The 21,910-nt window shown below is 37.4% G+C and overlaps 1 protein-coding gene across 7 annotated transcripts in view; it reads left to right on the top strand.

Moving 5' to 3' along the window:
* The window catches only part of PCNX1 (pecanex 1), a 94,534-nt gene that overhangs the window by 7,172 nt on the left and 65,452 nt on the right, over nt 1-21,910 (top strand). For 6 of the 7 annotated variants that reach the window (XM_068397476.1, XM_068397474.1, XM_068397471.1 and 3 more), the window contains exons 2-6: nt 1,131-1,339; nt 7,769-7,874; nt 10,934-10,979; nt 11,906-11,995; nt 13,731-15,431. In XM_068397476.1, the coding sequence (XP_068253577.1) occupies nt 1,131-1,339; nt 7,769-7,874; nt 10,934-10,979; nt 11,906-11,995; nt 13,731-15,431 (2,152 nt within the window). Of the gene's footprint in view, nt 1-1,130; nt 1,340-3,079; nt 3,140-7,768; nt 7,875-10,933; nt 10,980-11,905; nt 11,996-13,730; nt 15,432-21,910 lie in introns of those variants that run through there. The other variant, XM_068397477.1, reaches the window with a different exon arrangement.

The following is a 21,910-nucleotide window of genomic DNA, read 5'->3' as shown; positions in this document are numbered from 1 at the left end:
GTCTATTTGTGGATGAAAGCTAAGAGTAAATATCTCATTTTGTTTGGTGGCTGCCTGGGGAAATGGCAAAATTATAAATATGAATAAAAGGTGAATTAGAAGGGTGAAAGCCCTGAAGTGAAATCTGAAGCTTAACTAGTACTCTGAACACTTCTTTTAAATAGCTGTTAGGCCACACTTGATATCTGTTGCTGAAGCGATTGATCCGTAGAAGCTTTATGGGCCTCAGGAAAAGTTGCATGAGAATTCTTAACTCTGAGTGGAATTTTAAAAGTTGGAGTCAGGACTGAGGTTTTTCGTGTGGCTTTTGGCCACCTTTGACACAGCTGAAAAAGTCTCTTCAGAACATCTGTGTTGGCTTCCTTTCCATGGGCATGTAATGGTCTAGCACAAATAATCTTTGCAGCGTGTGGTCTTGCAGGTTATTGTGGACTACTGCTCGAATGTGTGAGCCACAAACATGAACAGCCTTTTTTTTTTTTTTTTGTATGCATGTAGGGAAGAGTTTGGCTTTTGGGACTGATCAGTATCTTGTCATGCAAGAGTAGCTGTTGGAAGCTGACAAGCTACATCAAAACATCTATGTTGGGTAGCTGAGCAAGTTTTCTCTCATCCACCATGCTGTCAAACTTGCATCAGTTTTTCCAAAATGGACTTGGTGCTATGTACTAGCCCTGAAATAAGGTCATAGTCTGTGCTTGGTTTAGTTTTCCAGTTGCTTAAAATTTTACCATCTTTTTTTTATTCATAACAACTAATCAAAAGTACTGGGTGTGACACAAAAAATCATGCTAGCTCTAGATTTGCTAGTCTAGGTGTTACATTCCAATAGCCTGGAAAAAGAGAACATGAGTTGAATTTGATTCTCAAGCTTCAGTGATAGGTCTGCTTAGCATGCTGCTGTGGTACTTTGCTATCTTGTAGTTTAACTGTTCCTTTTTTCTGTGTTGCTAGACTTCTGACAATCTCCACACAAAGTTTGACTGTAGGGGGGGGATGTTTAAACCTTCATTTTCAGTATGACCATTATTTTCTGTATGAAAGAAACTGTTAAACTCTAGATAGCTTTATGTATTCATATGGACATTTGACCTTGTGTTCATTAACTCTTTCTTACTCTCTTTTGAAAGGCCCTTCCTTCTTCCATGATGATAGTAGCTGTCTACTGCCCAGTGATAGCAGCTCTCTTTATCGTTTTGAAGATGGTGAATTACCGTTTGCACAGGGCACTGGACGAGGGAGAAATTGTGGAGAGGAATGCCAGTGAGCATATGGACAGAGGTGCAAAAACAGAACAAAGCAGTGTTTCAGCCAAGAGGAAAGACAGCAATGGGCCCAGGTAAGGTGTCTGCTGATGTTTGTGTACAGCTTCAAATCATAAACAGTTCTCTCTTCATCAGATGTGTAACTGGAATGGTGGTTGAAATAAACACTGAGGAATACAAATGCAGACCTCCATAGTCCTGAAAGACTGTTTAAGTCTGGTCTTTAAAAGCAGACTTATTTATGTATTAGGTTTGAAATGATGGATTCATGTTAATTTCCTGGTTTCTCACCCAAAGGAGTTTCAGAACAATATTGAAAATACTGGAAGCACTGAAACAATAGCACGGAAAATGTGTGCTGATTAGGTCACTAAATACTTAATGAACACAACCAGTACAAGTAATCTTATTTCAGCAGTAGACGTAGTTTTAAAAATCTAGCTGTTAAACACCACATACTACATGCTAAGCCTTTTATCACTAAAAGGAACATCTGATCAGGTTTCAATTTGCTTAGTTTTGCAAAAGCAGGAGTCAGATACAATGCTTGACTCCAGTCATAGTCTTACTTCAGGAGAATACTCTCTTGTAAATTTGGAAATTCTGGAATTGCTCAGCTCAGTAATGAAGGTGATGATTCTGAAGTACTGTCAATAGGAGGTGATTCCTTTCCACAGATCTTTGCTGTTGCCAGCATCAAAAACCCCAGAGGTTTTCCTCCTCTGACCAGTCTATTTGGAGAAAGAAGAGCAAAAGATGACTCATCAACAAGGGCAGCCTAACCAGTCTGATCAGACTGGATGTGTTACAAGCTCTGTTATCAAAGCCTCTGCTTCGCTCCAGATAATTGAGGCCATCTTAAGAGTTAGACTGCATAAAATAAATCAACCTTGAATTGTTAGCTTTTAAAGAAGATCTTTCTCTTGTCTGTGAGTTTCTGGTACTAGTAGCCATGAATAGTTTTCAGAGTGAGGCAATTAGTATGCTGTCCTGACTCTTAAAAGGTTGTGTATGTTTTATTTAAAAAAAACAAACCCTGAAACTTTTACATGGAGACATATACTTTAAGGAAATGTAGTTGAAAGAAACCTCTTAAGTCTGTTTATCAGGATGCTTAAAGAATTAAAGTGTTAAAGTGATCCTCTTTAAAATGCTCTGCTTAGAAGCAAAAGGACTTAATTGTGCTTATGGAGTAGCTTCTTATGAGATGGGTCTTAAGTTCTTCTGTATCTGCTCTTAGCTTAGGGAAGGTATTGTTAGCACAAAGTGTCTTGGATTCCTTTAAAGTTGATATATAGTAACTTCTTGTATCAATCTTTTATAACCTGACCCTTTTTCCATGTTGTGTTTGGTAACTGAACCCGCTGATTTTAACTGTGACTCCAGTTAGATCACCATATACCTTTCTAAAACTGTATTGAGCTATTTTGGCAGAATCCTTGCCTAAATGTATATTAATGCTTATTCTGCTTAATAAAATTAATGAAAGTAAACTAGTGGTCTGTTCTGTTTCAATGCAACCTTGCTAACGCATGTTTTAGCTGTGATGTTTAGATGTTTTTTCTTTTTTAAGCCATGTAGCTTTTGCTTCCAAAACAGTAGGAAAGACTTGGCAAGGGACTTCTTTCTACTAGTATTGTGAATTACTTCTGGATGTTTCAGAAGTTCTGTTTTGTTTAAGGAGCAGTTGACATGGGACAAGTTACTACACTATAAGCATTTGTGAGCTCAGAAGTAGAGGTTAGTTTGATGCTGTGTGTCCTGCTTGCCAACTAAAGTTTCATTAACTTTTATATGATCCTTGTTCCCACTTTCAGGTCTCTTAACTAGAACTGGGAACAAGGTCAATGCAGAAATTACGGAGTTACTTTTTGGTAAGTGGGATGTACAGTGTATACTAATCTTTACCTGGAAGCTTACAAGAACTCTGGGATAACATTCAAACCAGTAGAGGGGATGTAGAGTGAGTGTTTAATGTTAAGCTGTCACCTTCTTAGTAAGTAAAGTCAGAACACTAATAAAAAAACTGTCTTGGAAGAAAGTGTGTGTGTAGAATTTTCTTTTTTTTTCTTTTCCCCCCCCCCCCCCCCCCCCCCCCCCAAACTCTGCTCCCCTAGCATAAAATGGATATAGGGGAGATCTAAGCAGACATACTACCTTAGATATTTGCATAATCAGAATATTAGTTTTGATAGCTTAGGCTGCAGTATGTGATACCAAATAAATATACATAGAGTGTATAATGTGCAGAGCTATCCTAGAATTTTCACCTCCCCACACACATACCCTACCTGGGACCACTTTAGATATGAATATTAGTATTTTTGAAGGATTAAGCAGTAGTCTGGTTTCTGTTCAAAAGTGATGTTTGGGATTCTGTTTAGCTTCTAAGAACTGCTGTTCTTTCTTTCTGAAGATGTTTATCTGCAAAGTGGTGCTTTCAGGTATCTGACAAAAATTATGTGCTGTTGTTTGTACGTTTACATGAACCAGTTATTTATCTTCGGTTCACATTAGTTTGTGAATAGGATCAAACTCTGAGGGTTTTTAATCTTTTCATAAAACTTTGGCATGCTTAAGCAAAGAACAACTTACTGTTCCCTAAGAAATGCCTTATTTATTTTTTTCCTCATCCTCTTTATAAAGGAGAAATTCTCTAGTTAATATTTTTGAAAGACGCTAGTCTTAATTTAGAGAGAGGAATGTGAGTTGTCTTCTGTAGTTTCTAGCGCAGTTGCTACTTTCATACGTAAGGGGGTGGAGGTGTTAATGCTTCTGTGAGGTTTCATGAGAACAAGTAATGGGGATACAGGTTCCTCATCTCACACAAAAGATAGAAGGAACAGTGCAAGCATAATCTTTGTTGGGTATCATTGGACCCACATAGATAACTTAAAACACTTAAGTCAGTCTTGCTTCTGGGGATATGAATGTGGCTTCTTTCTTGTGTCAATGACTGCTGTGGTTCAACGTATAAAGCATGAGCCTGGTGACACTGCTGTCGCCGATCTCTATCGGCATGGGGGAGCTGTAGTCATGATGCTACATGATTTTCATGTGTACTTCTACAAAATAAAACTGATAGCTGGAGAATGCAGTTTCCTAATTTATTGCATCTTTGAGTTATGTACAGTCTACTTAAACAAGTACGAGCAGGAGAAATAAATTAAAAAAAAAAGTAATATCTAAACTCTTGCCCTGCCTTTGCTATTTCTTCTCCTTGCAGTTTTCTGTGGCTGGCAGATCTGTTCTTGAGCTTGGAGTTGTTTTGCCTTTTTGACTCTATAATTAGTGATTCAAGCTTTAAAGAAAACTTCTATTAATACCTGAAACTGTCGTATTCTAGCATTTGCAGCTATTTGTGGTCCTTCTGTGTTTTGAGAGCAGCCTCCTGACTAGTTATCCTGCTATTTTAGTTGGAAATTAAGGACCAAAGAAGGTGTTCAAAAGAGAATAAAACTATTCCTCTGCGTTGTCCTGAAAGGAGGTTGTAGTGAGGTGGGCGTTGGCCTCTTCTCTCAGGCGACTAGCAACAGGACAAGAGGACACAGCCTCAGTCTGTACCAGGGGAGGTTCAGGTTAGACATTAGGAAAAATTTCTTCACAGAAAGGGTTATTAGGCATAGGAATGGGCTGCCCAGGGAGGTGGTGGAGTCACCATCCCTGGAGGTGTTTTAAGAGAAGACTAGATGTGGCACTTAGTGCCATGTTCTAGTTGACACAGTAGTGTTAGGTCAAAGGCTGGACTCGATGATCCCAGAGGTCTCTTCCAATGTAGTTGATTCTGTGATTCTGTGAAATCAAAATTGCTCATTCCAAATTCTCTCTGGAAGTTCTAGTCCAAATATCAGATTTCTTCAGTCAATCAGCCTAAGTCAGGATTTAAAGTTCTGAATTCATGTAGCCTCTTCAGACTTCTGGTTGGTCTCTGACATACTGATGTAATATAGCTGCAGATAGTAATTTTAGATAGGACAGTTACTGATAATTAGAAATACTAGTTTTAATTTGTTTTGCACGATCTTTGAATGCCTGTTCCACAGCAATCTCCATTGCAGGTAGCTGGACATAATTTGTTCAGTCTTCTCAATTTGTATAGTAATTTAAGTTTTTTTGATTGCAAACGGAAAAGCGTAGCACTCAGTTTGCTGACTTCATACCTTATAGTAAGAAACTGATTGTAGAACTTAATAGCAGAAAGGTATGGCCACAACACTAGCAGAAAACAGCTCCTAAAGGATTCTACATGCTCTTGTAGTCCAGATCCTTATGCATACAATGATTAATCCTAGAAATCTGTACTTCCTGCTTGTTCCTGCAGACTTTATTTGTTGTTGTTTGTTACTAACTTTTGTTAATCCATTAGTTTGTGTGTGCTGTCACAGAATATAGCAGCTGTCAGTAGAGTGGTGTTGTTGGGTTGTATTGTTGCTTATGCTGATATCTGTTGGTTCGCTTTTAGACAAAATCACCTCCTTCTTCCACCCTGCCTAACTACCTAGTTCTATGCATGACAGCTTATTCACATTAACTTATTTTTCTACTTTATAGGACATACTTTAATCATATGCAGTGTTTCTGAATGAATTATTGAAACAGAAAAGGAATTTCATCTTTTTGTGAAAGGTGTTCTTTGTTACCTCTTCAGTTGTCTTCATAATGTATCCTGAACTTAAACATTAAGTGAGAATTTTTCAGTTTAGTCTTTAACTTCATATTATATCCTTATGTGTTCTTAAAATGCTTACATAAGGAATACTTTGTTTGGCTAAAGCTGGTGGAAATTATTGAAACTGAATTCTGTATTTTTTTTTTTCCTTACCTGGTTCTGCCTTAGCATAATTGATAATACCAGGTCAGAGAGGGCTCTGTAAACAGCCGTCAGTAAAAGCATGCTTATATCTCACTGCTGAGCTGTAGCAAAATGGTGGCTTTTAACTTCTTTCTTCAATTTGCTGGAGTCTGATCATAATTGTTCTGCTAACTCATGGCTGGCTGTCTCTTAAGTTAACTTATTTTTACCGAAGTAATATATTCCTAACTTCAAATTGTCTTTTTTTGTCATCTCTTTGATGTAGGAAGGTTCAGGGGCCTCTTGTATGATCTCGAATGGTTCCCAAGGTTGTACTTTTACACGTCTCTGAGATGATGACAGCTTGAAATGTCATGCTGCAGAATGAATGATGTTTCAGGTCCTTTAGGGTACAGACAGTTTTTTAGTAATATCCTAGATGTATGTCTATATATTACAAAAATTATTAGGTGTTGGTCTTATTGCATGGGACTTTTTTTTATGAGATAGCTGTCTATTAAATAAGTCATGCAGTGCTTCTGTCTGTTTCTGTCCCTTTCTGCAGCGGGGCTGCTTCGTCTTTAGTTTCTTTAGTCCAGCTGGAGAAGGGTTGTGCATATGTTCTTTCTTCAGCAAAATGTTGGAGTGGACTTGCCACAGGTTTGAATCATTGATTGTTGGGAGGCAGTTGTTTATCCTTGGGAAGGAGCAGAGCACGACAGTGTCAAATTACACTGCAGTTGCTTCTGTTCAGAACTCTCCTGGATCAAGATGGTTGAAGAGAACTGTATTGGAAGAGGAAAAAGGATGTCTCAACTTCTCCCTCTTTGCAATTGACAAACAGTGCTAGGCTGGATCCCTGAGTTGTAGTTCCCAACTCATTTCACACCCCGTTGTCCTAATGCACAGGCCAAACTTGCTTTTGTTTCGTAAATATCTGCCTTTGACAAACTGAGTTATGTTGAATTACAATTTGGTGATGTTGATCTACAAAATACTTTCAAACCAGTACTTATTAATCCTGAAAGGATGAAATTACTAAGATGTAATAATATATATTTTACCTCAAAATATTTCTTGGTAGGGCCTGGAAATTATCTGAAGGGAAGTTCTTTTCTGGTAGAAAGAAGTGGTTTGCGTCCCTGGGAATGATACCACATCACTGTATGTCTCTGCCTTTCCAATAACTTTTACTGAGATGGTGTGTGCCTTTCTTGGTTAAGCCAGCCTTACTTTTGCTCCTAGATCCAGTCTAAGGAAAAGACGTGGATAACAGGTGCCTTCAATCTGAGTCCTTTCCCTGCTCTTTGAAAGAGTTCTATTTAGTGCTTTTTCTATTGATTGATTGGGTATCATAGTTGGACAGATGATCCAGAAGTTACATGTGTGTATGTATAGACAGAATTTTGTATGTCGGCAATTCAAAACGCCTTGTAGCTCCTAAGTCTTAACGGTTTGTGTTGGCTGGTGACAGTGGACTTCACAAGGCAGCAGATTCTGTGACAGTATATGGGGTGCGCCAGCTCTGACTGAGCTTCCTGTGTCAAGTGGGCAGTATTCATCTGAGATACGGGGATATAATTGAGTCCCTGATACTTGAAAAGGGAAAAATTGTTTTGAATTTGCACTCAGTGTAGACAGACAAACTTCTGTTTAACTGGTAGGTTAATGTTGTTGCTTTGTTTTTTGTTTTTTTTTCTGTTTCTCTCAGTGACCCCAGTGGAGGGATTGAGATGTCAGAGTTTATACGCGAAGCAACTCCCCCTGTTGGCTGTAGTTCACGCAATTCATATGCTGGGTTAGATCCAAACAACCAGGTAAGAATTAAAGCTACTGCAGTTGTTGCTTTAGTACTGCTGGCTTCGTAATCTGTAGAGTAATCTTTGCTGATTTTTTTTCTTATTTTTTTTTTAAATTGTATTAGGATAAACAACTTACCTTTCTGTTTTTCTTAACTGCTTTATTAGGGTGGCATTGCACTCTCCCAGCTGCATAGCTCTTGCTCCTCCCATCTTGTGTTCATTTTAGGAATGGCAGGATTTTATAAGGCAACCTACTGTCCCATCAGAAAGTATTCCCTTTTGCTCAGTTCGCTTTCTTCTGATTTAGTAAATCACAATGGCTCAGAGCGTGGTCAGATAAGTACCAAGACCCACTGTGGTGGGCTTCCCTCTTCCTGTTGATATCAGTGAGCTGTTAGAGATCTCAAGCTGTAACTTCATCATTATGCGCTTTGTTTTCCTACCTTACTTTTGTTTGATCTGTCATTTAGATGCTTAATTGGCAAACTCCAGTTGTGCTGAATTTGAGGAGGCTTCTGTTAAGTCTTCTTAGAACTTACCACTGCTGATTATCTCTTGCAATGCCAAATGGCTTTCTGAAAGTTGTGATTCCTGACAGTTCAGACTCTGCAGTCAAAAATGTTAATTTGCTAAAGTACAAAGCAAGATAAACGGGTAGAAATGGGAATATTAAAACTGTTTATTTTTGGATGACCTCTGCACAATCTTCACTATTTTGACACTTCAATAGAGGCTAGAAGAAAGCAATAAATAGGGGCTACTGTGCACTAGATTGAAGTGCTGAAGAATTTGGCTTTATTAGATTTTAATGCAACTTCATTATACTCTACTTGCCTTCTGGTTTCACTGGGGAGGTTGTTCTGTTTTCTTAGTATGTCTGCTAGATTTACGCATTCAACTTCCATAGCACTGCATGTGCGGTTCCTTCTATTTGTGACGTTTAGCCAGTCGTGGCATCTTTCTTTTACCAACTCTTCATGAGGACAAGTAGATTGACTGGCGAGACTGTAAGGTTATGTTGACAATGAGCAATGCAGCATTATATTAGAGATACAGAAGCTGTTTTTGAATGAAGTGGAAATCCTTGGTGTGGTATTACAATATCCAGTCCTTCTAATTAGCTCTCTGAGCAAACAGTATATAATGTAGTGCAGTGTTACTCTAATGTTAGTGCTTTATCTGAATAATGCTCTGTTATGCAGTATAGATACTCAAGAGATTTTCTCCTTTGAAGAGAGCAGGTATTTGGTAGTGTTCAAAGGAACAGGAAGCGATGATCCATGTGGGAAGACAGAACTAGGCTGGGGATCATGTTTCTTTGACTGGTCTTTGGGGAAAAAAAAAAAACTATTCCAAGCATACTCGTAACAGTTTTAATGTTAAAGCATGTGAAGAAACTCTGTGTTCTCTCCTGTGTGCTTTAATGATGACATTATAACACAGTTAAAGCTACTGTGAAAGGAAGTGTAGTGTTTAAAGTGTGTTTATGCTGATAAAATTAGTGATTACTGGTTAGCTGTGATTGAATTTGCAGCATCAGAAGGGTATGTGAACAGTAAGCATCTGAGTTCTGTTCAGTTTCTTTTGTGTGAAATAGCTTTCCCATGCTGATGCATTTGCATTTAGCTACAGCATTCAGCAAGGCATGTTACTGAAGGAAAAAAAATTTGGAACATGGCAAAATGACTAACTAAAAGTGTGCATGATGGTGTAGTGAAGAAAATGCATTGAACAAGCTCCAGCTGCTTTTTTGCATTACACATAGCAAAGCTATTATTCTTCTGTAGTATGGCTGAATAAAATCTGCACACATCTCCACATTATCTTAAGTTTGGTGTGCTTACAGAGAAGAATTAGTAGAATTATGCTCTCTTTTCACCAGTCATTTGAACTAGGGTTTTTTGAAAACAGCATCCCAGTAATTATACGGTAAAGTCAAATTGTCAAGTTTATGTATTTTGGGTTCAGATTTTGCCTTTGAGTGCTCTTCTCCTGTCTTATTTCTGAGTGGTTTAATTGACGCGTGCGTTTTTGCATGCTATTTGGAGTTCTTTGAGAGAGGTGGTATTGGAAACATTGTTGAAGGAAAGACTAAGTTCTCTTTAGCACCTCTGCAAAATAATCCACTACAGATTACAAGACATGTAGAAAGGCAGACTGCAAACCTAAATGGCTAACTAGTTTTTGTGTGAGGAGATACGTGCTTGCTGGTTGGCCATTGAAGATGGCTGAAAAAACAGATACTGTAAATTTGAAATGCGATTGTAGCTAATATCCAAGAATAGATCAAGAAATACTGCATAGTCTTTCACTAACTGGTTTACTTGCTTTGAGGTAACCGTAATCTGTGTACTCAGAAACTGTCTTCAAAAGAAAAATTACATTTGCAGGAATGAGAGGGAGGAATAAGATATAGTAAAATTATTAGGTTAAACTGATTTAAGTTTGTTAAGCTGCCAGCAGGGATCATCCTGCCATATCCCCTGTTCATGCTGCTGCCACTTTCCGTGTACCAACACTTAGGTTCTTGTGATTACCTGGTCATTGGATCAACTCTGACAGACCTGAAAATTAACCCTGGTAAAAACATGTATCTTTTCCAATGGCAGCACTTTCTGGATTTAGCTTGGTGTTTACTGTGTTGAACAGCTAAGTTTTATATTAACATGGTGTTTTCTTTAAGCATTTTAGGCAACCGTGATCACTGCATTAAGCATTCATCTTTACAACAGCAGTTATTAGTGTACCACCACATTAGTAGTTTGTTTCCACATTAAGTATTTTCAAGAAAAATTCCTAGATTATAAACTGTTTTTAAAATCAGCATAGTAAAATCTCCTAGTACATTTGCTATAAAGCAGAATAATGCAGTGATATAGTTGGATGTGTAATTAGGTGCCACTGTTTGCAGTAGAAACATTCAGAGTCAGAAGGCACTGTGCTGTTGGACGCTTTTGTGCCTTTGAAAATGTCTCCTAGGTGTATAGGCAAATGCATGCATTGCAGTAATAAGAAACAACAGTTGGGTAGTTCCTCAAAGTTTACAGCTTTTTATGTAATTTCCCTCTTTCTAGGTTGGATCTGGGTTATCTCGTCTGGGAACAGCAGCAACCATCAAAGGTGAGATTTTTGGCTACTCCTTAAAATTACATCGCAGTAGCACTTCAAATAGCTATTGTTTACTATGTTGTTTCTAAATAGCATCTACCTTGTTCATCTTCAGAACTTTTTTGTGAGCTAAGTACAGCATTTACTAATTGGAAGAAATCTTCCTTGGAGTTGCAAATTATGTGCCTGAAACACTAGGAGAGAATATCCTGGAATCCATGCTATTTTCCATATAACAACAGGTTTTTCTGTTGCTTGTAAATGCAGAGCCAAGGGGTTGGTTTGAGTGGACTTTTCCCTACTATTTTGAGTTCTGTGCAGCCAATCGCCCTTCTGGTATTGTATTTCAATGACTTGATTATTTCTGGTTGCTTGGCATCTAGCAAAAGCATTGTCCAGGACAGCCCTTTTGAACTCCTCTGAGATGAAAAGATAAATTACTTGTAATACGTAATGTTACTGTTGTCTAAATTTATTAAGCCAGTAATAAGACAAAAGAAAATTATATGTAACTTTTTGTCACCTTCCTGATTTTTCCTTACCTTTTGTATCTTTACAAATATTTTGTTACAATCTACCACTGATTTTTATTGGCAACCATGCAAAAAAGGAATATTCAGATAGATATATCTTTAAGGGGAAAAACAAAAATCTTTTATTTCCATTGGGTTCTGTGTAAGATACCTTTCTAGTTCTTCATGGAAGATCTGTGTCGTTGAATGAAAACTTTCTTATATACAAAATAAAAGAAATAGAGTAGACAATATGTATCTCTAAAAGATAAAAGGAATCTTGTGTTACTTGTAATTATTGTTATTTACCTTCAAATGAAGAAATAAAAGCAGCAGTCTTTCATGACAGGTGAGAAATCTGCAGTGTATGTAGATGTATGCGTTAATACTTTGAGCACTAGTACTCTTCTTTCTTAAAATTCACAGGAGATACTGACACTGCCAAGACCTCTGATGATATCAGTTTAAGTCTTGGCCAGAGTTCTAGCCTATGTAAAGAAGGGAGTGAAGAACAAGGTAAAATTTCTTCTTCCTGCATATTAAATATGGTATTTTGTTACCAAAGACCCCTTGCTTAACATGCTAAATAAATTCATGCAATTTGTTGATAGACTCTAAGAAAGGGTATCTTGAAGCTTTCTATTTCCTTTCTTAATTACTCTAAGTTCCTGGGATGCATAGCTTGAATCCTTTTAACTCTATTCTTTGGCTGTGTGTTTCTTGCTCTGGCATCTTCCAGCAGGTAGTAAATATTTACTGTCTTCTTACTGCTGAAAGCTAGCCAGCTTTCACGTCTCTAGATGATCTCTCATACTGAACGTGGCCTGGGATTCATAGACTTCATTGTAGACTAATTTGCTTTACTTTCCAGTACAGCCAAATGATTTTTTTTTTTTAGATCAGGCATGCTTTTCTGTCAAGTAAATAACCCTGCACTGAGTTCTGTGTTTCTGGAGCTATAGACTGCTTTTAATATGCAAGCTCTCAGGGTTTTGTAGTTGTTTTTTCCTAATATCTAAAGATACTGCTAGCTTGTATTCTTCAGTTGTCCAATTTTGTTTTGTATCTCATTTTTCATTTAGCTTTATTGCCAGGAAAAAATCTGCTCAGACTAAAACAGAGCATAAAACTGTAGGGAAATCTTTTGTTTGCTGACTTTTAAAGTACCTGGTGATTAGCAGGAAGTTAACTCTGGGAATACTGTAGTTCATTTGGCCAATCTAATCAGACTGATGTGTTCCTTTCCATCGTTACTGTGCGATACAGTGCAGAAAGTACATTGAAAACAGAGGATTACAGGTGGCTGCGCTGTTGTAATAGGTAGCAGGGTTCTGCTACTCTCAGCTGAGTAATGGAGCTGTTTGCTAAGTCTTTTAAGTTACACATGTGCAAATACACTCTACAAAAATTTAGCAATTGTAGTAACTTAACCTGGCCTCCAGATCTTCTATTTTTAGTGACAGTACCAAAAAGGAAAGTAGCCTGACTTTCGATGCTACCTGCAGGTGGACACTTTTACAGGAGACTGCTTGTGATGGATAACAGAAACAATCGTTCTGAGCAAGAGCTAACAGCAAATTTTCATGATCTGCTTTAACAGCACCAGTTTTAGAGGTAGGGTATCAGTTTAGAAAGAGCAGCAAGTACTTGTTCTTTCTTCAAAATCAGAATTCAACGCTGTTGAGGAGAACCTCAGTAGCTTTGTAGGGAGTTTCATTATAGTAGCAATAAACCTGTGCCAGTGCCCGATTCCTTGCTAACTGTGAACTTACTTGGTATCTGGTAGGAAAGGTGATTTTTGATGGGTTTTTTTGTGACTTCAAAGTTAATGGGGTTTACTCTGTTTTCTTTAATCATTTTAAAGTTTATGTGAAAGAAACAGTTTACTGCATGTAGGAAATAAAAGGCAGGGTACCCTTTTATAGTTAAGGAACTTTGGGATACATGAAAACATTGTCTGACACACATGAGCAATGGAGGAGTTTGGGGATGTCAGAATCATGTTGACTTTTATTAGCTGCTGAGATGAAGCTGGTGTTCATGGTTTCTTTTTTTATTAAAAAAAAAAAAGTCTTTTGTCAGGTTTGCCCAAATGCTAGGAAATCTTTTAAATGGTAATGTGATGTATAGTGCTTGCAAATGAATTTGCCAGTTTATTTACTTTATCTGATATAAGCAAGCAGTTGTAAAGCAGATTGTATAACTTACATGAATGTTCTACATGAACATTTTTAAATATGTACTTAAACAGATTTGGCAACTGATCGGAAGCTTTTTCGTCTGATGTCGAATGACTCGTTTGTCTCCATCCAACCTTCATTATCATCTGGACAGGATTTGCCAAGAGACAACAGTGACAAAGTGTGCCTCTCGAACAACCAGCTTGTGGACCAGTCTAAAACCAGTGCATGTGACACAGAAGTAGCTTCACTTGTAACTCTGCATTCTCACTCCTATAGGAAGGATCATAGACCACGAGGTGTACCAAGAACTTCTAGTTCTGCTGTCGCTTTTCCAGATGCTTCACTAAATGACTTCCCTCTCTATCAACAAAGACGAGGACTAGATCCTGTCAGTGAGTTAGAAGCTTCCAAGCCCCCTTCTGGATCCAGAGAGTCCTTGGCTGAGAACTCTTGCCTTTCAGGAGTTTTTCAATTAGGTGACATTCTGAAAAGTAGCAGCCCTCAACCATTGGCTAAGAGTGGGAAGAGCAAATCGTTGAAAGCAGACAAAAGTGTGGACAGTCTGAGAAGCCTGAGTACTAGAAGCAGTGGTTCAACAGAAAGCTACTGCAGTGGGACTGATCGTGACACTAACAGTACCATCAGTAGCTATAAAAGTGAACATACTAGCTCAACGCATATAGAAAGTGTGTTGTCGGAGCATGAGGAGGAGTCTCCTAGAGAAGAGAAAAAGGATGGTAAGAAAAAGGACTGTGGTGTTGACTCAGAGGATGACAGTAGTTCTACTACTGACAAAAGGACTAGTAGCGAAAGGACTACTGTGGAAGTGAGCACTAACAGTGGTGTTCAAGCGGTAAAGGGTTCTAATGCATCTGATGAGATGCACAGTCAGAAAGGTCTTGGTGCCTCTGCTTCAGAAGAGGCCAATAAGAACCCACATGCCAATGAATTGACTACACAAGCTGACAGGCCATCTGGGAAGGCTGCTGAACAAAGAGATGACCAGAGTGAGAAACTAGCTGTGTTAGTAGATTCAAGAGCTTCTAAAGAAACGAGTGGAAAACAAAAAGAAGGAGATGTTCGACCAAAATCTTCTAGTTTAATACATCGAACAGCCTCTACCCACAAGTCCAGCCGGAGAAGGACAGGAAAAAAGCGGGCTAGTAGTTTTGATTCAAGTCGGCACAGGGAATATGTTTCCTTCCGAGGTGTATCTGGTACTAAACCTCACAGTGCTGTGTTTTGTCATGATGAGGACTCCAGTGATCAAAGTGACTTGAGCAGGACATCAAGTATGCAGTCAGCTCACCAGTTCAGCAGTGATAGCTCTTCCAGCACCACCTCCCATTCATGTCAGTCTCCTGAGGGAAAGTACAGTGCTCTAAAGACCAAATACGTTTCTAAAGAACGTGGGGGCACAGACCCTGAAAATGCTCACAGAACACATGTAAGCTCTGAAGGAATTAGCAAAAAACGATCTACACGTCGGACTTCTAGCACAAACAGTGCCAAGAATCGTGCCAGAGTATTAAGCCTGGACAGTGGTACTGTAGCTTGTTTAAATGACCCAAATAGTTTAATGGCACCAGGTAACATAAAACAGTTAACCACTTCAAAATCTGATTTGGAAGCCAAAGAAGGAGAGGTGCTAGATGAGCTATCTCTGTTGGGAAGGGCTTCACATTTAGAGTCAGTCACTCGTTCTAGGAATAGCTTACCAAGCCAGGCTACGTTTCCTGAAGGGGAAGAGCAAGAATCAGCAAGTGGAGGTAAGTAAATGACCTAGCAGAAGTACCTTGCTGTATTTTGTTAATGAGTCTGGTATCTATGACTTAAGTTACAACTATACTTAAGCATCTTCCTGTTTCTTCGTTCATGCCTAGTAAAACCCACAAAGCATTTCCTTCATAATCTCTTGGAAGATGTACAGAAATGGGAGCTGAATTCAAACAAATGTTATGAAATCTATAGGTAGAGGTGTTATGGGTTTGTAACTGGCAGTCTTTGTTAACCAGAGCTGTATCTTAAAATTATTATTTGTGATCAAATCAGGCTTGCTCCATTGTATTACTCAAACTTCAAATTATGTGTACTGTTTTAAAAGCTGACAATAAAAGAGAGACTATTTTTGTTTGAAAGATTGTGCAGTTTAGAAAATTGGGAACATGGAAGTGGTTGTTTGACGTTACTGCTGCCTCTTAGATGAACTCTCTGGCATGGCTTGAGGTGGCATCAAAAAAAAAACCAACCCAAAACCCTTACCAGGCTGCCTTGAATTGTGCATTCTTACAATGGTCTAATTCCTAAGCTGAATTCTCCTAGGGATTTGATTTTGCTTAGCTTTACCATTGTTGTCTAGACAGTGTTGTTTACTTTAGTGCTGTTGGTGGTTTGTTTTTTTTTTTTTATCCTCATTATGAGACCACAATAATATTCCTGTGCTGGAGAGAGGAATGCAGTTTCCTCTTACTTTCTATAACTATTGCTTTGCTTGGTGTAATGTGACTACTAAGCTTACCTGTAGTAGCTGGTATTAATATAGATTAATAGGAGTATTTAAAAAAAATTTTTGAGCTCTAATAGGTTTTTTTGTTTATTACTTGTTACAACGTTTCAGTCTTCTTTTTTTCTTGGTTAGCTGCATTGATGCCTTAACTGGAAGGCTTTTTGTGTCATGGAAGATAAGTGGGTTTAAAATACATTTTCAGAGCAGTATGGGATTGCTAATTACCTTATTCTGACTTTCGGGATTGTTTGAGGAGAATACCTACCAGATAATCTGGATCTCATTAGCTAAGCACACAAATGCTTCATAAAATTGTATTTTAGATCAAGACATTTATATTTTTAAGAAATTGTAGCAAATTTACTGTCCTTGTTATTTAGACTGCCTAAGCAAAGTATAGTGACTCTTCCATCTTAAAACGAGAGACTTCCAACTCACAGTGAGATGAGATAAAAGCAATAGTTCTATCTCCGCCCCCCCCCCTGCCTCGACACTGGCATAAGAGCAAACTCTCAAAGTCAGTACAGTTCATTTCTGGGGAAAAAAAAAAGTGTGCTACACTGAAGTTCAGCTGTGTATTGATTACTGATCAAATTTGGTTTACCATTAGCTCAGACCTATTTAGAAGCCTTCACTTAAAAAAAAAAAACCTCTGCATGCATTGGTACTTTCTGTCTTTCTGTTATTCCTCATATGGAGTTCTGCAGTAGCTTTAATGAAAGCGTCCAGGTTGCTCTTTTAGTTCTAACTCTGCAAGCTAAACACTTAACACACATTCTTATTGTGCCCTGTTAAAGTGACAGCTCTTATTTATGTCTACTGAGGGTAATTTGACTAATAAAAGGTCTGCTTTATGTATTTACCGTTTTGACTCTATGCTCTCCTTAGCACAAGATTGAATTTCATTTTGGTTTGTGTTATTACAGTTTAAAACTGTTAAGGTTCTCTCCTTACATGCAAAGGAGGATTAATATACCTTACCTTACAGAACATGTCAGACTTTATATGCACTCACCAGTTGTCAGTAGTCTGAAAGAATCAGTGCGTGACTGATCACTGTATATTGCCAAATATTTTGATTGCGCTTTTAAAGAGTGGAATGGTGGGGAAGACCAACCCTAACACATTTAAAAGCAATCTTAAAGATACAAATCTGTAGCAAATGACAAATGAATGCCATTCTGCTTTTTTTGAAAGCAGAACAAAAATATAACTTATTTTTCTTTAGTATTACTTAAATATTTATGCAGTCATGTCTAGCATCAAGCCAGTAATTATTGTGAATTTATCTGTTAATGACCAATCTGAATAATTTCTTTGTGTTGTCCTTTGTTTTTACTGGCTTTTCTTTTGTGTGTTTTTTGTTTGTTTTTCCCCCCCCAAATTTACAGCTTATATTACAAATTTTGTAACAGCTGTATATTTAATTGTGGCTTTCTTCTTTGGGCTTACCTGTGACTAATAGTAATGAGAGAAAATGTTTTAACTTTTTAGAATCTAAGTTGTGTTTTATTTGATATTTCCTACTATTGAGCTGTCTTCACCTTTAGGGAGTGTTTCTCAAGACATACATGTGTAATATAAATACACGTCATATGAGTCTATGTGTATAGAAATTATTTGAGAAAATTAAGTTATTTTATTTACATGTAGCAGATGAATTACAGAATAAACATTTCAGATTTTCATAAGATCAGAGGATAGTGGTTCGATGGGACTTTTAGAAGTTCAACCTCCTGCTGAAAGGATTATTTTATAATTTTATATAAATATTTTTTAATTTCTGTGATAGCCTATGATAACTTTCTGAAACAAATAATTAACAGATGCATGCTGAATAACCAAAAGGCTGATATTAATACCGCCTCCTTTTTCAGTCAGCAGCTTTCAGTTCCTATTTTTCAAATATGACTTAAAACAGTAATTATAACTTTACTTTAAGTCTTTAGGGAGTAAACTGAAAAGAACATTCTTACTTGTTTGTTAACTGCTAAAAGGTGTTTTGTGATGGATATGGCCTTTAGTAATCTTTTACTAAGCAGGATGCTATACAGACTTCTACATATTTTACTTCAGCAGATACAATTTAGCAGTTTCATTTCTATCTTCTTATGCCAGGAAGTGGTGAATGACTCACTTTTTACAAGATAACTTGTGCATTTGAATAGAAATTGCAGTTCATTAAAATGCAGACAAACAGCATTTGAAAATTCTGTAATTAAAGACATGTGGATGTATAACAAAAAATGGCAGATGTCTTACAATAGTTGTTATCCTTGTTTAACTACTCAGACTCTAAAAGTAGCTAGTGAATTGATGGGTTATGGGTTAGATGAAGTTGTTTAGATGTCTAAAAGTTTGCCTAGATGTCTAGTGATATTTTGGATACCACCTTGATACTCTCCTATGCTTGGTTTCTCTCAGATGTGTGCTGTTTCTGGATTGCTGTTTGTAAAGGTTTAAAGCACCAACATAATGCCGTATATGACACAGTGATGTTTTGTAAACCTGAACAGTCAAGTGTTCTTCTCCAGTTCTGTAGTAACTGTAAAAGATGCACCCTTTAAGTTGCTACTTTCTTTTGCAGCTTACTGTAATTTATTTATTTACTTTAAGTTCCTGAGTTACATACATACCCTTTTAGAAATAAACTTCATGTAATATAATGCATTTTTCCTTCTGTGCATTGCATATTGAAGTAACAGCTCATACTGTTCTTTTGTGTTTTGTGGTCTGCAGTACATCTCTACAGGCAGGCAAAATAAGGTTTTGTGAGTTTGGATTAGAATCTCGCATTTCATTTGGCATAGGGAAACCTGTTCATCTTTTCAATTGCGTGTATTCATACATATATGCTTAGCATATCTGCCTGTAATCATTAGACAGTATTCTCTCCAAAGTTAAATGTACAATTCAGTTCTGTGCTATGGAGCCAATGGTCATGTCAGCTGTTACCAATATATCACTTTTTTCCTGCTCATGCTTATGTATCATGTGGTCTCCTGCTCATGCTTATGTATCATGTGGTCTACAGTCATTACTTATTTTGCCTGTGTTGAAGAGCTGTTCCGTACTTCTGATGGCTTTGGTTTGATACGTTTTCTGCAGGTGGAATTAATAGAGTTACAGAAGATGGGGCTTCTGGTCTGTTTTCTGTGAGTCTGTCAGTTCATATTCAAACTGCTAAACTAAACAGTTTTGCATGAGAAATCAAACTCTGAAAGAGTTTAGAAGTGGTAGAAACTGAAAAACATGTAAAGTTACTGTAATCTGATTGTGTGTACATTAGCTGTCTCTATTCATCTGTTCAGCAGGACCCCTCCTGTAACTTGATCGGATTAAGCAGATTAGCCAGTAGAAAGGGGTCTTTTCCATATGAGGTTCTTTTATTGGAACCAAAAGACTGTAGACCGTTATTTGTTTTTTAGATGTCAACTAGCAGTGTCATGATGTACGCAGAATCTGGTTCGAGAATTACATAGAAATTTTAATGTTAGCCCTTCCCAATATCTGACTTTGAAAGCATAATGTTGTTCTGTCACAGCTTCTGTGTGTAAAGGTGGAGTTTTACAGAATTACCTCTGATTTTGAATATTCTGTCTTCTCAGTAGAGCTGATATGTTGCCATTAAACACTTAAAGATGTAAACAGCGTTAGGAGTGATGTGCAAGGCTGAAATGGAACTCTGCAGTTTTGGGACATAACAATGAAATAACACTTGCCATGAATCTTGCATCTACTAATTGTTAATCGCTACCTACTAAAGCAAAATACGGGTTTAGTACGTTGTGTGGGGACTCTGTCCTGCCTGTTTTGTCCCCTTTCTAGTATTTATGGATAATACAGGGGCTTTCATTAGATGGCTTATGACTAAAACAACTACTATCTTCCTGATACTTTATGGTTCCATAAAGGTGGAGACAGGGAACAAACAAACAAACAAAAACCTCAGGTTTTGTCCAACTCGCAGCAGTGGCTGTTGAGAGCCAGGAATGTGTGTAATTGCTTGGCAAAAGCCTGAGTACTGCTGCTAAGAGACTTCCTGTCACTTGGTAGAAACGTGCTCCTTTAGTGTGTCATCTACAGAGTAGTAGATATTCTACCTAAAGTTCTGCAGGGCTGCATAAGGAAAATTCAGGATACTTGATGAAAAATGCATGGCACAGCATTACAGCATATACCAGAAGTTTAAAGTGAAGCAAAATACACTTCATGTAGTTGTTTGTTTTTTCCCTGGGAGTATTATTTATAAAATTTGACCCTGGTTAAATTCTCTCAAGCCTCCCAAAGAAACCAGAAATAGTAGTTCTTCTAAAATACTTTGGATTGCTGTGGGAGTGAGTTATCTAAATGTCTTAGATTGGTAGTGTTTGTGCAACTACTTCTTGCAGTATTTTTTACTTGATTTGGAAAGAATGATTCAATTTTGTTGACAAGTAGCATGTGTTGTTCATAAATTTGCCAAGTATTCATCTCAAACAGGAATTGAATAAGAATTTTTGATACTTGGTATAAATGAAGCTGCATCTACTAACCTAAGTTTATAAGCCACTTTTTTCATGCTCCTTTGTAGATGTACCTGGATTTGTTGTCATACATACAGCCGAGAACAGTTCTGAGAGCTCTCTGAGCTGTAATGGAAGTGCTCACATTGCTGCCAAATGTAGCTATGAGATGTAATTCCAGGATATATCAAAGTTGGCTACTCATTAACGTTTGGTGTTATAGTTAATAGAAACCCATTCAAAGCAAACATGACTTTCTGTGTATGATATACTAGTACAGAATACCACTTACGCTGGAAAGGCTCTGTGTTCTAAAGATTCAAAGCATCTTTTTCTTGAGGTGAATAAATCCAAATACAAAGTTAGAATTAAGTTTCATAAAGACTGATGTAGGTTATGAACATTGTCTGCTGCATGAACATACTACTAGCTATTGGTACCCAGATCCTTGTATATAGGAATTATATTGGGCAGGGGATAAGATTAGGTCACAGATTTAGCTCTTTGACCCCAAATCCATCAACATTATCATCAAGAAGTCTGTGTGAGTAACACCTAATGTTTTTAAAAGTGAGATAATTCAAGTGGGAAACACAGTGAAGTAGAACAACTAAGGCTCCAAGGTTTATCTTTGGCATTAGCATAGAAATTTGTCTGTCAAGCTGGTCTGTAAAAATTTTTGGTTCAGAATTCAAAACAAATGGTTTCATTGTCCTGGTTATTCCCTGCTTGACAGTGTTTTGCTTTTCAGATTGTTGTAGTGACTAGTTTGATGTAATTGTAAATATTCCTCCAGCCTAGTCTCAAACTTGTTTCTTTCATACATTCAACCACAACACTGAAGTCTTGGGCTTTACTTCCCTTGTTTCTTTTTCAAATTTTTTTTTTCTTTTGTGACAAGCTTTCCTTTCAAAATGGTGTTTTGTTTTCCTCTGCACTATTTTCTAGCAAAAATTTGTATCTTGGAGATGTCCCTCTGTTCTTCATTGTTTCTCTTTTGCTACCCACATTTCAATTCTTCAGAAAATGGCTTTAGTGATATTTTCCATTAAATGTCCACAGTAAGTTATAATACTATAAGCCAATATTTTCCTTTTTCATCAGAGAAGTATAAGAAATCCCTGCAATTGTGGGTCTTATAATGGTGCATAATCCATGGTGATTAATAACTGTATGCTGAAGATACAGACTGAACGGACTCCTTTCTACTTGGGTATCCTACAAGTATGGTTTTTAA

This window comes from Nyctibius grandis, chromosome 4 (genome assembly GCF_013368605.1).
Source record: "Nyctibius grandis isolate bNycGra1 chromosome 4, bNycGra1.pri, whole genome shotgun sequence".
Taxonomy (NCBI): Eukaryota; Metazoa; Chordata; class Aves; order Nyctibiiformes; family Nyctibiidae; genus Nyctibius; species Nyctibius grandis.
Note: the sequence above shows the minus strand (reverse complement) of the source record. Positions and strands in the feature narration are given on the sequence as shown.